The sequence below is a fragment of the Phyllostomus hastatus genome, unplaced genomic scaffold, assembly GCF_019186645.2.
Source record: "Phyllostomus hastatus isolate PE091 unplaced genomic scaffold, TTU_PhHast_1.1 phas_contig_1162, whole genome shotgun sequence".
Classification (NCBI taxonomy): domain Eukaryota; kingdom Metazoa; phylum Chordata; class Mammalia; order Chiroptera; family Phyllostomidae; genus Phyllostomus; species Phyllostomus hastatus.
This window is the reverse complement of record NW_025333537.1, coordinates 4,221,117-4,236,379: the sequence shown is the minus strand read 5'-3', so window position 1 is coordinate 4,236,379 and position 15,263 is coordinate 4,221,117. Positions and strand designations below refer to the sequence as shown.

The 15,263-nt window shown below is 56.0% G+C and overlaps 1 protein-coding gene across 1 annotated transcript in view; it reads left to right on the top strand.

The window, feature by feature from the left end:
- SRRM4 (serine/arginine repetitive matrix 4) overlaps window positions 1-15,263 on the top strand; it is a 136,854-nt gene that overhangs the window by 83,117 nt on the left and 38,474 nt on the right. The window contains exon 2 of the mRNA XM_045846134.1: window positions 13,592-13,738. Within this exon, the coding sequence (XP_045702090.1) occupies window positions 13,592-13,738 (147 nt within the window). The remainder of the gene's footprint in view (window positions 1-13,591; window positions 13,739-15,263) is intronic.

Below are 15,263 nucleotides of genomic sequence, written 5' to 3'. Positions count from 1 at the left end.
AACTTTGCATTTTGAAAAATAACCCTGTCTGCTGCGTGCAGAGTGGGCTGGGCAGGGCCAACAGGAGGCGTTTGTGTCAGTGAGAGAGGATGGTGGCTTGGACTGGAGAGGGGACAGCGGAGATGGAGAGACAGAAATGATGCTGAGGTGCCTGACGTGGGAATGCCTGAGATTTGCGGGTGCGCTGGATGTGAGGGTCAGAGAATGAGAGGGTCCAGGGCGAGGGCCAGTGGACACTTGGATGAGGAGGGAGCCGGTGGAGCTGGAGGATGGGCGGGGAGGGGGGGCCAGTGACATGCTGAGCTTTGAACGGGGTGAGGAGTTTCAGCTGCCCGTGCTATTTCCGAGAGAGGAGCCACGGGAGACAGTCGGGCACCGGGGTCTCGAGGTCAGACATGAGAGACAGCCAGGCTGACCGCACACCCTGGGGGCTTACTCTCAGTGCCCTTTCAGTCCCCCAAGTGTCCCAGTGGGAACACTGAATCACGGGATCACCCCAGACCTGAGTGGCCCTGCCACGTGATGCATCTTGACGTTGAGAACATCCAGGTCCAGGTTGTACCCCATCTTACACATACACATCTGGGCAAACACTATACCTTCATGTGGACGGTCTTAGGTGAACACGAGCAAAGGTGTGACCACAATATTTGTCCCTAGGGAGGCAGTTTCCTCGTGGTCAGAGGGCTGGACTAGTCTAAAGACCTTCGCGCCAATCCTGCTGGGCCCCCCTACCCCATGCTCAGCTAGGCCTGGGGTCCCACCGTCAGGGAGACTGATAAAGGCGACGAAGGCTGTGCCTATATCATACCAGCAAAATAGGTAAATAGGTAAGCGGTAGAATCAAGCCATGCTGATGAATTTTTTTTTCTTAATGCTACGGCTTTTATTTTCCACTCGAGTTGTATTCCAAAGTCACCCAAGTGGCCAACACCCCCCTCCAGGTACAGAGTGGCGCTCTGATGCGAATCCACAAAGGCAAGTGCGTGCTGGGCTTATGCAACGGGATGCACGGGGCCTCTGCCCAGGAAAGGGGTGAGCGGGACAGCACCTAGCTTTCCAGTCATGTGTTTCCCCTCCCTGCCACCGGCATACAGCAAGAAAGTCTGTAGGAAGAAGCCAGAGCTCGGGTTAGACGGTCGGTCCCTAAGGGCAACCAACTCTCTCGCACAGGATTTGGGGCCTAGAAAGGCACCTTCTCAAATTCCTTGCCACCCGTTTCTTGGGACGGTTCTGTGCCTCCCACTCAGTCGTGATCCCGGGGACAGAATTCACCGGGCAGCCCTTCCACGACTTCCAACCCCTGGGTCTCCACACCAGTTATGCAGCTGTGGAAGGTCGCGATGGATTCCCATCTCACGGCCTGGTGCTCTCAGAGCCCCAAAGCAGGAGGCACTGTTGGGGTTCACAGGACCCACAAGTGGTGCCCAGGCCAAGAGGCGCTGGGGTGCAGGGCATGGATTCTAGAGGCAAACTCGGTGGGTTCAAATTCCATGCCCACCACCTGTGAGCGGGACCCCCTTCTTGCCTCAGTTTCTTCATGGGCGAAGTGGGTGGAGAACGGCACCAGGTTCGGATCATTGTGGTGGAGCACAAACAAATGCAGAACACTCAGGACAGCGCTCAGTGCAGAGCCGGCGCGCCACGAATAGCGCTGTTATTATTAGCAGTGGTATTAGCATTTTTAATGGTGCTGTCAGTTAGCAGGCGGCATAAACAAGGATGCAGGTGGGAGGCACCAGGATGAGGAACAAGGGGGAAAAGAGTAGAAAGAGGGCGCTGTGGCCTCCAGGACCTCGCTCAGAAGCCCCCAGGGGTCCGCGCGGTAACATTCCATTCAGACTTTTCCTCCGCGGGAATGAGAAATGCAGGTTCTGTGTCAGAAATCATTGCAAATTCCAAATTAGTGAGGTTTCACGGTCTGCGGAAAGGCGCTGGAGGGAAAATTGGTCGACGGGGTGTTTTTTAGCTGTCGGAGCAAGCTGGCTGATGGATTGCCGGTAGACTGTGCAGCCGGCAGCCAGGGAGCCGGGCCCGGGCAGGGGGACAGGGAGACGACGGAGCGCCAGGCAGCGTGGAGGTGGCAGAGGCGAGGCCAGCCGCAGAAAGCGGCATCGTCACCCCACAAGCTGGGTGGACACAGTCTGGGCTGTGTGGCCGCACTCGGTCTGGGGACCAGGGGCACCCAGCCACCCTTCCTTGAGAGCCCCGGGCTCCCTCACTGGCTCACTGTGTGTCCTAAGCAAGTCACCTCACCTCTCAGAGCCCCTTCTGTTCTCCTCTAGAAGCAACCCTTGCCATAGCTCCTCCAAGGGCTTCTCAGGGCACCTGAACGATATAATGGGTTTTAAGTGTCTTAGGAAGTTTTTTGGCACATTGTCGGTGCTCGGTTAACGTGAGGTCCCTCTACTCAAGTAGGGGGAGGCCGTGTGCCCAGGCGTCAGCTGAGGAGCTCAGAAGCTGCGTTTGGAGGTGACAGCTCTCATCCTTCAATTGGAGGCTGATGAGCCCTGTGTTAGGTTGTGGGCCCTGCTGCGCCGCCCCTGATGTGTTCAGAAAGAAGGAAACAGATGGGGATGACTTAGACCCAGAGAAGATTCTGACCCACAAAAATCTTGGAACTGGACAGGCCCTTCAGAGGTCGTTGGGCCCAATCCCCTATCGTCGGGGTCCCAAGGTACCCCAGGCAGATTGGGAGCTGTGCCTCCTCGAAGATGACTGGGACAGGATAATCTGTTCGGCCACTCATCAACCAGAAATTCCTGGTCACACAGGAGCCACCAAGCCCCTTTCAATAGTATTTGCAATTACAATTACAATAATGGACATTGTGATTAGCTTAACAGGTATATACTTCCCACAGCCACCTCAATGCGTAAGGTATTATACCCATCTTAAAGGTGAGAAAACTGAGGCTCACATAGATGAGGGGCCTCGCTCAAGGTCATGCTGCAGTATGCTAGAGGGATTTACAGAGGGCTGTGGGAACATGATGGAGTAAAGAAGGTAGTCCCACGGAGAACGGGGTGGCGGGGGTCAGAAAAGGTGGGCGGGGTAGTTGCGCTGAGCCTTGGAGGACCAGGGAACCCTCTCCTGGCAGAAAAGGGAAGGGAGGGCCCCCAGAGCAGAGGGGCCAGCCCGAGCAGAGAGCAGAGTGGGGAGCTTCTGTCCTGAAGCCCGTTTTATTAATTAAATTTATTTATTAATTTACTAATTACACTTACGATGGCAGCTAACTTCGATTAAGCGCTTGCTGGGCACCAGGAATGGTGTGAAGTGCTTTACGAGCATCATCTCTCCACGCTGGACACTGTCATTAACCCCGTTTTGCGGAAGAGAGATGCAGTGACTTGTCCAAGATCACGGCTGGAAAATGGCAGAACCAAGTGTTTGGACTCCGGTCCGCCCAGTTCCAAAGCTCCTGGTGGCTCCTGGCTGTTCCATGGCTGCCCGTTGTCAACACTGAAAACCACGGGCCTTAGAGAGACCTCTGCCCCTGTGGTGGGAAGGGCCTGTCCTGAGACCCCCCTAGTCTGTTCCTGCCACAGCCACCCCCCCCAAATCCTCCCGGAGCCCAGGGGAGCCCATCAGAGTTGGGGAGAGATAACCGTGGAGCTGAATGCCTGATAGCGGTAAAGCCCTCCGGGAAACCCCAGTCCTGCGGTGACGGGCTTGACTGTTCTAAGGCAGATAAAAGTCCCAGCGGAGGGACAGGCCTTTCCCATCCACTCCTCAAACAGAATTACGGTGGAGGAGCCATTTCCTACAGGTGGGACGGCACAGCTGGATGCCGGGGCCAGAGCTGAGAAATGGCCACTCCTGCGTCAAGCCAGATGGTCCCTCTCTCCAGAGACCCCTCCCTCCCCCAGGGAAGCCTTCGTCAGAGAAGGATGATAATGGCAAAAGATGGGGCATCTGGGACGAGCCTCAGGGAGGGCAGAATGGGAAGGGTGTGATGGGAGAGCTCGCTGGTGATTGGTGCTGGGGCTGCAGGGGCGGAGTCCTCTGAGAGTTTTCTGCTGATTGGTGGAGTTGCAGTGGAACAAACTCTCCATTCATTCTGCTGCCATCATCACCATCATCATCATCATCATCATCATCATCACCATCTAACATATACTGAGCACTTACTGTGTGACCGGGAAATGTGCTAGGTGAGGATTTTACAGTTACCTCGCGAGGCAGGTGGTCTTAACATCTGTGCTAACATTCCACAGGACAGGTAAGGCCTTACCGAGGGAACGCGGGAGCGTTTTCAGGAGAAGGGGGCTGAGCACGGGGAGCGCTGGAATGCGAACTGCACCTTAGAACTAGTCCTACCTCGAGGGAAGGGGGTGGTCTTTTGTGAGCCTCTGTCACGTGCTCAGTGACCGCGGGCTGGTCTTCCTCTCCCCAACCCAGAAGTGGACAGAACCTTCTGGAAGTGCGTACCTGTGAGGCATGTGCAGCCAGCACTCACACCAACCTGGGACCTGACGCACAGCAGCCACCATGGCTGCAGGAGAACTGAGCGGTGGCCCCTGCTCAGCCCCCAGCTCGCCCAGTGGCCTTGAGTGTAGCGCCCGACCTCTCTGGCTGTCGGCTTCTCCGGGAGTGGGTTCGACGTGCTCCGAGGGCTGGCCCAGCTCTGACGCGCTCTGACTCTCTGATCTGGTAACTCAGCGGCGGGCAGGCTCTGTCTCTGTACCCCGGGAGGAGAGACAGGCCCCCTCAGGTGGTTCCAGCAAGCGTAGGGCGGGATGTCTGGCTGCTTCCCCGGCGGAAGCCCTTTATCTCATTTCCCTGCTGTGTTATTTTAAAACTAACGAGCCCAGACCTCAGGAGCTCCCCGCCTGCCACCGAGATTTGTGGCTTGTCTGTTCTGTCCTCTCTGCAGGTTTGAGTGGCAGCTTGCTCTCTGCTTGTTAGGAATTGTCTTCCAGACCTCTGCCTAGAGAAGGAGGTGTGTGTGTGTGTGTGTGTGTGTGTGTGTGTGTGTGTGTGTGTGCTCGTAGGAGCCTGAAATCCCAACTGTGCTGTATTCTCAGAAGCCCTGCTCCCTAGCTGACCACAGGGTCCAGTGGGTAATTCTGGGAGGACAATGGGACACTCTGGCAGGACAATGGGACACAGATCACCCCTGGGCTACTGGGGGAGAGAAAGAAGCAAGGGCACAGCATGGAATGGGAATGGACCATTGCTAGGTTCCGAAGTAGCCACTCAGCGTGGTGGTGGGCAGCCAAGGCCCCAGAGCCCCCGGACACTCAAGGGCACTTCAGCCTCCTGCCCTTCCCCTTCCCAGCATCCCTTGCCTTGGCTGTTTGTGGAAAGGGGGTCGGAATCAGCAGTGTGTGAGTCCCCAGAGGCAAGCTTTGCAAGTCAGGCTGAAGCACAGTGTGGCCCGTTCCTGGAAAGTGTGGATGCTTCAAGTGCTGCCGTGTGCCAGCAGCTGTCTAGGCACCAGACACGCACCACGTCGGTCCATCCTCCAACGGCCCCGCGAGGTGCGTGTGGCTGGCGATTCCACCAGAGAGGGGGAGAGACTTGCCCAAGGTCACCCGGCAGATGAGTAGGTGAACGAATAGCTGACGAATGTATGGATGAGCGAACGCATAAACAATTGGTGCATCGTTACATCTAAATGAATGAACGGGAGGCGTCAGACACTTGGTGGGTGTATTTTAAGAGCCCGCCCATGTGGCCAGGACATTTCCATTGAGTCGCCCTGTTACCCCAGAGCCCACCGGTACAAATGCCATCAGGATTTACCTGCCTCTCAGGTTCTCGCCTCACTCTAGCCAGGTACCCCATCCTGCTGCCCAGATGGGCCACTCTCCTGGGTTTAAACACGGTCTGAGTACTAACATCTACCTACCTTGGGTGCATTCCCCAGTGCTGGCGTCTTCTCTGATTTCCGGTCTCACGGACCCAACTGCCCACCTGCCGACTCCACGCGGGTGTCTAGTTGGCATCTGAAAGCAGCCCGTCCAAAACTGGGCCCCAGGGAACCTTTCCGACACACCATTTTCCCCCGGCCGCCGACCCAGGCTCGCTAATTGGCAGCTTCATCCTCCCGGCTGCTCAGACCAAAATCCTGGGCGGCACCCTTGACCCCTCTCTTTCACACTCCACATCCGAGCCAGGAGCAAACGCCGCCGATTCCAACCTCCGTTCGTGTCCAGAGCCTGACCCCTCTCCCGCCGCGGCAGCCCGAACACTGATCCCAGCCCCATCGGGGAGTTGTCACCGTCACCTCGGGTCTGGTTTTCCTGCGCTGAATCCAGCTCCCTTGCTGTCTACACTCAGCAAGCTGCCAGGAACACCCCTAAGACCTAAGTCAGATTATGTCTCTTCCCAGCTCGGAACCCTGCCACGGCTTCTCATCTCCTTCGGAGAAAAAGCCCAGGTCTTGCTCTCGCCTAGCAGACGGGCCGTGCTCTCTGGTCCCTCATCACCTCTCTGGTACCCCCCCTGCTCTTCCGCCCCTCGCTCCCTCAGTTCCAGCCCCAGGGCCTTTGCACGCCAGCTGGTCTCCCAGGCACGCACGAGGCCCACGCCCTCTCGCCTTCACGTCTTGCTCCAATGTGACCTTCCTACTGAGGCCGTCTCTGTCCCACCCCATTTAAAACTGCAGCTCCCTCCCCGCTTATCCCACTTCCTTTCTCTCCTTGGAGCACCCATCGCCTTCCGATGGCGTCCATGTCTACCACTTACTTCTGCGGACTTTCTGCACGCCTCTTGCCTCCGCTCATTCCAGAATGCAAGCTCCCCAGGCAGGGATTTCCTCCCAGTTTATTTCCTGATGTGTCGCCAGTGCCCAGAACAGTGCCCACATGCAGGAGGCGTTCCATTCATGTTCACTGAATCCATGCCTGAATGGAGAATGGTCCCTGGCAGCACTTTCGGGGACCAGCCTTTACTCTCTGAGTTCTGGAACCAAGGCTCCTCCTACCCCGGGCTGAAGGCTTCTGCCTTGCCCCCAGCAGACCCGGTTAGCTTGGCTCCTCCCCCGGCAATGACCATAATGACACCCCAAAGGGACTCACGCAGCACAGCCTTTCCCACGCCAAGGAAACACAGTCAGCAACGAGCCCTCCCAGTTCCAACTGACTCAGAGGTCCTGGGCTGGAGCAAGAGATGCTGTTCCTGCCCGTGGTGACACAGTGTGGCAGGATCAGGGCTGGAACTCAGGTCACTGAGACTCCGGGACCTGGGCACGTGCTCAGCATCCTTGTTTGCAACCCATCCAAGTGGAAAGCCGAAGCATTTTGGACTCCAGCCATCTCCCGAGGTGGGGCAGCCCGCATGTCGGGCAGCCCCAACAACCCAAGGCCGTCTGCCTCTCGGCACGTGGGTCCCTCGCTCGGCAAACAGGCAATCCGCGGGCCAGCCAGCCCATGGACGGAGAGATGGTGGGGTGGGTGTGGGGTCGATGGGAGGGCAACGGGTGGACGTGTTCTGTGACGAGAGTTCAAAACCCAGGCCGGTTGGGGGCCCGAGCTGCTTGGCCGAGCTGGGTAAGAAAAGCTGAGTTTATTTTTCTCCATATGGTTCTTTTGTCCTTTGACCTAAACTTGGGAACAGGGCAGTTTTTGATATCCAAGAGTATCTGCCACACACACATACACACCTGTTCACACACACACACAGACACCCAGCCTTGAGAACTGACCTCAGCCATTCGTATCGATTGCCTGTAGAGACAGCACGCTGAAGGGCTGTGCTCGTCTGGCTGGGCCAGCCCTCAGGGTCAAGTGCAAACCCTTGGTAAACTCTGAAGTCCGGCTACTCAGAGTGTGGTCCAGGAACCAGCAACAGCATTTGAGAATTGCTTAGAAATGCAGCGGCTCAGGCCCTACCCCGGACCTGCTCCATCAGCATCTGCATCCAAACAAGATCCGCAGGTGAGACGTGCACAGTGAGGCGGGGGAAGCACCTGTCCACAGGGCTGCGAAGGACCCAGCCCCTGTCTCCTTTCCTAGTCTGTACTTGTTTTTTTTTTGTTTTTGTTTTTGTTTTTGCCTCCCATGTTCATTGCACGGAGCAGGTGCTTGGTACATGCCAGCTGCTCCTATGATCAAGTGACGTGGGAGGAGCACTTGACTGGGGGTCAAAAGGCCATTATTCCAGCTGCAGTTGTAACAGGAGTCACCTCTCTTGTGGCCTTGGGCAAGTCCCCTTACCTCTCGGGGCCTCCATTACCCCGTACCATCAGAGGTGGGCCGGGGCTGGGGGCCTTCCCAGCTCCCTGCTCTCCTGCTACATTGTTCCATTCTGATCTCCCAAGTCGTTAAACAGTTCAGTGCAGGGGGCACCAGGACCTGCACCCAGCCCGGGGCTGAATAAGCACTTTGTTGCGAGGGAGAAGCAGGGGAAGCGGCTGGGGAGTCAGGCAGCTCCGAGAGTTTTGCAGAAAGTTCAGCTCTGGTTCTTATCAGAGGCTATAAATCTGCCGGTTGCCATGACGACGGAGAGCAGCAACTAAGCTCCAGGTCGCTGATTAGCAGGAGCTGAGCGGGGAGGCCTTGTGGAATTCAGCGCTCGCGGCTCCCTCCCTCCCTCCCTCTGTGAAGCGGTGCATGCGGGCCCTTGATTTCACTGTTTCAGCCGTCCCCTGAAGATCTTGCCTTCTTTTAAGTATATTTTTTAATGGAACTTTGAAGGGCTGTGTGTGTGGTGGAAAAGCAGGCAGCTGCCCGTCCTGCTCAGCGAAGGTGGAACATGGAGTTTTTCTTCAAAGGCTGCACCGGTGCCGAGCTGGAGGCAGGGAAGGGAGGTGGGTGGGGCTGCTGAGGGGGTTGGCCTCCCATTGGTCCTTCTCCCTGGAACTCCGCTTCCTTGTATGTAAGGAGAGGTTGAATCTGACCCAGGGTTTTCACGTGAGGTCGGTCATCAGAATTCATTCATTCATTCATTCATTCATTCATTCCCCAAAATGGTTATTGAGCCAAGAGGCACACTCTGTCAGGCACTGTATCTCTGGGGATTCGGTGGTGAACAAAGGAACTGGATCCCGCTCTTCTGAAGCTTACCTGCCAGTCCAGAAGACCAGCACTCAGAAAGCAAACATGTAAGATAGTCATTTCAAACGGGAACAAGTGCTCTGAAGGAAGCCACAGCGAGCTGCTGTGAGGGCGCTGGTAAAGAGAAGCGTGATTTCATAAGGGGGTCGAGGAGGGCGTCTCTGAGAAGGGGGCATTGGAATGAAAGGAAGGAGCCGGCCATGGCGAAGTGCTGGGGGAACAGCATGCCAGGTGCAGGGAACAGAAGGAGCAACGGCCCTGAGTAGAGACCCGGTTCCATTCGAGGAGCAGCAAGGGGGCCACGTGGCTAGAGCAGAGTAGGGGAGAGGGGTAGGACATGGGGTCGGTAGCAGAGCCTCCTAGTCCTGGAAATCAGTGTGGATTTCATTCAGGATCCAGTAGGAGGCAGAATTACTGGGATGTTTCTTTAAGATACAAACTCTGTCTTTCACCCCTTTGACACTCTGATTTATTGCAGAGAAGGTGGGAACAAGGAATCTGTATTTTTCAAAGCCGCTTGGAGGCCAGGTTTGGGAAACCCCAGACTACACGCACTCCCTGGCTTTCTTTCAGTTTTGAGAAAGCTGAGAAGCAAAGTGCTGCAACATCCCGAAAGGTTGTAAATGTTACGCTATGGAGGAGCCCTTCCTTCCACCCCCCACCACTCCCTGCCTGGGTGAATGAATTACGTTCCTGTTTGTTTTATAATCTCAGGTGGGGAAGCCACGCTGGGAAGGCGAAGCCAGTGCTACTGGCAAAAAGGACAGTGTCCACCTCAGGGCGGGGGTCACGTTGTAAGTTGGCGTGAGACTCCATGACACCCGTCCTCATCAAAGCATTGCCGCGCCTCTCCAGCCCTGGCGCTGCGCCCTGCTGAAGGCCGTGGTGGGCGAGCCATGGTCTTCAGCCCAGCCCTGTGCCCAGCGCCTGGCAGTAGCATCTGCCACCTCCGACCCGCGGGTAGCCCCTGTCCCTCCTCCCTTTGTGAGCACCAGTCGCCACTGAGCCCTCCCACCCAAGGCCAGGACTACTCCCCGTGTCTTTATCCACTGCCACCTTCCTCACATCAGCTCGAGGTGTGTGCCTGCCGCAGGGTCGCCTCTGGCTCCCTGAGGGCCCCGGAGAGTCGGAGATGCCAGTCTCCTGTGTGAGCGGCCCAGTGCCCTGCCGGGCCACACACACACACACACACACACACGCATCGATGTCTGCTGGTCGCTTTTCTAAGAGACGGTGGGTGGACTCGAAGGGGCATCAACGGAGCCGTCTGAGTGGTGAGGCCTGGGCTGGTTTACCTCCGCCAGCCGCAACATGCAGGGATCAGCGCAAAGCATCTCAAAAGCCCTTTCTAGCTTTCCGAAACGAATGTTCTCTCAAGCCAACGCGTGCGCGCTCTCACTCACTCACTGAGCAAGTGTTGCTGAGTGTCTCCTCAGCAGCGGGCGCAGGAGCCTCACCGTTGCGTGTGAGAGAAGGCAGTGAAACGGTGACAACACACGTGAGTAGGGGCCACGGTGAGCGTGGCAAACAGACCCTCACGTCCCAGGGACGAGGTTCGACCTCCCCAGGAGTCCGCTCCCTGCGTCACCCTCTCCGCCGCGACCCCACCTGGCCTGTTGCTCAGGCCCAACACCTCAGAGCCTCAGAGTCAGCAGTGACTCATTCCTCCTTCCCCCTTCTCTTAGTCTCTTGCATCCCACGTTGAACCAGCAGCACAAAGGACGCAGGTTCTACCTTCAAAGTATACCAGCACCCGACCTACGCCTCCATCACCGCCCACTGCACCGTCTCCCCTGCTGTCCTTCCCTCCCTATTGTCTCGAGTCTTCAGCTGGTGGGGCGACCCTTCTGAAATGCAAGCTGGACCAACCACTCTTCTGCTCAGGAGGCTTCCCCTCCCAGTCTCGAGGACCCAGAGCTCTTCCCTCGACCCACGAAGACCTGGGCTCTGATCTCCCCTCTTACCACGCTCACCCTTGACTGCTGTTCCTCGTGTGTGCAGACGGTCTTTGAACTTGCTGTTCCTTCCGCCTAGGATTAGGTGAATGTGTCTGCTGTCCTACCTACAATACTAAGTGGGCGTGGCCCGCTGTCCTGGCAGCCCCCAGGAGCAGGGGGCTTATCAGATGCATTCATCCTGAGCCGTTAAAGCAGTCTTGATGCACTGGCTGCTGGAGCCTGGTGCCTGAGAAATGCAACAAGTTACCCCAATCTGTGTGGCTTAAAACAACAGTAAGCAGTAATCGTGTCTCTGTTTCTGTGGTTCAGGAGTTGGGCGCCGTGACTGGCTCGCCCTCTCTCCTGTGATTGCAGCCGGATGCCGGCCAGGGCTGCAGTCTCACCCGAAGGCTGGGCTGGGGCTGGGGCTGGGCCCGCTTCCAAGGTGGCCCACTCGCACGGCCCGCTGGCGCTGGCTGTCGGCCGGAGGCCTCGGCTCGGCTTCACGCCGGGCCTCTCCGCACGGCCCTCTTCCCTTAGGGTGGTCCATTCAACAGCGTGGGGCAGAAGCTGCCTTTGTGGCCTGCTCTTGGAAGTCCCACACTATCACGTCTCCTAATTTACTCTGTTCTCCATAATGGACTGTGTTCATCAAAAGTGCGTCACTGAGCCCGTCCGACACTCGGGGGGAGGCAACTGGACGCCATCCTTTGACGGCAGGAGCGTTAAAGAATCCGTGAACACGTTCTAAAACCAGCACGAACTCCAGGGTTAGTCCCTCATCCTTCAGGTCTCCACTGCCCCATTACCTCCTTAGAAAGGTCTCCCCCGATCACTGTACACAGTCACTCAGCCCATTTCCTAGTCCCATTGCCCTGATTTAGTCTCTGCATCATTTATCGCCACCCAATAAGCCCTATTATGACTTCCTTATGTCTTTATTACCGGCTCCGCGTTCTGGAACGTGAGCTCTGTAGTCACAAGGGCTGTCCCCGTCTTGCTCCCAGCACCCCACAGTTAGAGCTGGCCTGGGCACGCTGCAGACCCTTGGGCATCAGAGTGCAGTCCTGAGCGCAGGTTAGCTGAGGCCAAGACAAGCGTGGGAGGGCAGCCTTGCCGGGGGCTGGGCAGCAGCTGCAGGCCCTGAGTTGTCTGAGAGGAGCCAGGACGGCATCCACACAGAGAGATGGGCCGGGGCCAAGGCATGGGAGTGGGACCCTCGTAGTGGGAGGGGCCAGGGAGGTGTGGGGAAAGCCGAGGCTGAACTGGATGGAGGAGAGTTCTGGAAGCATGGAGCTGGCAGTGAGGAGGGCTGGGAGGCCCTGACGAGAATGTTCGTTGCTCCTGGGCTTGCGGTGTCCCCTAGCTCTGCTCCTAAGGGGGCACCGTTAGCAGCTGACGGAGATGGATGTGTTGCGCTGTCTTTCCTCCAATGTTGACAGGGCGTGGCCTGCTCTCCTGGCCACCCGGAGAAGCAGGGCCTTATCAGATGCATGCATCCTGACTTATAAAACCAATCTTGATGCACTGGCCGCAGGAGCCCGGTGCCTGAGAAATGCTGACATTTCTGATCAATGCTGGACCGGGATCTGAAGGCAGGGTGAGCAGGGAGGGGCGCTCGCTGGTCGGGGCCAGATCCACCTGTGCCTTTCAGGGTCCTGACGCCTCACAGTTAGGAGCCAGTGGACTCTTATCTTCAGAGACAGAGTCACTAGGCAACTTCTTTTCCCTCTTTGGGACTCAAAGAAGGGCAGGGGTGGGATTGGGGGCACTCAGGCAATTCCCCTGTGTTGTCGGAGCTCATCTTAGAGGCGGAAGAGGGAACTGGGCCTTCGTGGGAACTGCGTGTGTCTCAAGCAGGTGGCCTCAACACCTGCTGCGGACGCCAAACGAGAGGTTTTGGTTCACAGGGAATGAAGGGAAAGAAAGGGAACTACACTTCTTAGGTCTTCTGGTTGCTTGTTTTATCTTACAACAAATCAACAGTACAAGGGCTGATATTATCTCCTGTTTAATAATTGAGAAAACCGTGACTCAGAGAGGTTGAGTGTCCGGCCCCAGTCCCCATAGCTACTAAAGGGTGAAAGTGGTATTTGAATTCAGGTATCTCTGTTCCATACACATAGAAGGTAGAAAAATGGGATCAGAATGGCAAAGGGGAGTTGGAACTAATCCCGTCATGCTTTGGCCTCTAGCTATGTCTTGAGGTGGGTAATGAAATGCCGGGTTCCAGCCTCTCCCTGTGAGTTAGTCAGGATAGGGTAGGCTGGGCTGCAGTAACAAATAAACTCAGTCTCGGTGGCTTAACCTAACCCAGGCTTGTTTCTGTCATGCAAAGTCCGCTGTGGTTCAGGCACCTCTGCCTCACCACAGGTCTTCGCTGTCCAGATCTCAGCGTTGCCCTTCAGAGTACGCAGCCTCCACAGTCCCCGTGACAGAGGAGCTAGAGAAGGACTGCAGATCTTACCGGGTCAGACTGGGAATGACACATGTCACCCCAGTCAGAGACGTGTTGGCCAAAGATAATCTCATGGCCCCAACCTCAGCCGCAAGGGGAACTGGGAAATGTCAGGACATCTGTGAGGGTTTGATGAACATTGAGAGTCTCCGTCCTACCCTAACACGCTCGCTTCCTTATTTCTGCCCTTGTAGGACCGAAGCCCAGAGCAGCCCCATGGTTCCAGTCCAGGACGGACCCTCGGAGAAGCTGAGCCAGCGCCTGGCCACTGAGGCCTTGGGCCCCAACAGCTGGGAGAGAGACAAGAGCTGCCGGGAGCTCAGTCCCGCCAGAGCACGCAGGTGAGATGCTGCCCGCAGCGGGAAAGTTCGAGTCGAGGAGGCGGAGATGAAGTTCGTCTCTCTGGCCAGTCCACCCCTGTCTCTTTACAAGGTCTTCTTTCAGACCCTTAAATCAGGGATCAGCAAATGTCTTTCTGGGGATGATCAGATAGAAAATGAGTTAGGTGTGTAGTCTCCATCACGCCTGCTCAGCCTTGCTCTGTAGCACAGAGCAGCCACAGACAAGACGCAACCAAGTGGGCGTAGCTGTGTGTCAGTCACACTTCCTTTGCACACCAAGGAGATGGGCCCAGTTTGGTCCAGGAGCCCAGTTTGGTCCTTAAGAGGCAGAGGTAGTTTCCGTCCGTGCTAATGACCCCCCGAGCCATGGACTCCAGAGTTGTGACTTCAGCCTGGATCTGTCCCCTGAGTCCCAGATCTTTGCGCGCATTCCTAATTCAGTCATTCCCACCGTAGTTTGTGAGCACCTACTATGTGTTCACGTGATAGGCCGTGTGCAGCTGCCCCGTGAGAGCACAGCGTCTTCCTGAGGCTCAGAGAGGCAAGGTGGCTTCCCCAGGTCTGGCAGCCGGTCAGTGGTAGGGCGAAGTGTGTTGTTTATTTGCTTGTTTGTTTTACTTTAGGCACCATTTACTAGTTATAGTTTTTTTTTCTTTCCATGTTATTCTGCATTAGTGTCAGGTGTACAGTAGGGGTTGGACAATCATGTACTTTACGAAGGGCTCCCCCTGATATGTGCAGCACCCCACCTGGGACCACACATAGTTATTACAATACTATTGACTATGTTCCCTGTGCTGTACTTACACAGAGTGAAGGTTTGAACTTCGGTCTCTCTGATCTTATACCCTAGACTTAAACCTACCATGTCATACTTCGACGGTTAATGAAAAAGCCAACCTATCCCCTGCCACCTGTGTAAAAGTGTTATGCTGTACACATATTAAGTCTGGCCCATCCTTGGCCCCTGGAGCAGTGAATCTGTTTAGCACAGAGTCGTATAACCTGGGGTCGGCAGCTGGCCGAAGGTGTCACTCTTTCTCCTCACACAAACTCAGCACTGTCTCGCTGCCCTGGGCCTGAATCTGACCACCCCCCACCTCCACCGCAGTGACAGATGGAAATGGAACCTAGTGTCCTCATCAGCAGCTCTCCCCAGATACAGCCTTGGCCTCCTGTTCAGTCAGAGGGCGTCAAAGCCATTTTACAGATGGGAAAACTGAGGTCCATTGGTAACAGGGCCTCAGGGCTAGATAAGCCTGAGGACCCCTGATCTGATCCAAATTCCCTCCTTCGAACCTGGAGCTTTGGGGTTAGTAAGGTAGAGTGATTGACTGAAACAATGAGATCTTTCTCTGTTTTACATGACACACTTTTAAAAGTTTTTTTTTCCCTAAGTGTCTCTCCCTTAACTTGAAACGATTCAGGTTTCTTTTCCTCTCAAATTCCTGGCCGCTGTTCCCCTGGGAGGTGTTTATAGGAAACAAGATGATTTAACCAGTGGCTAAATTATTTCATCCATTCA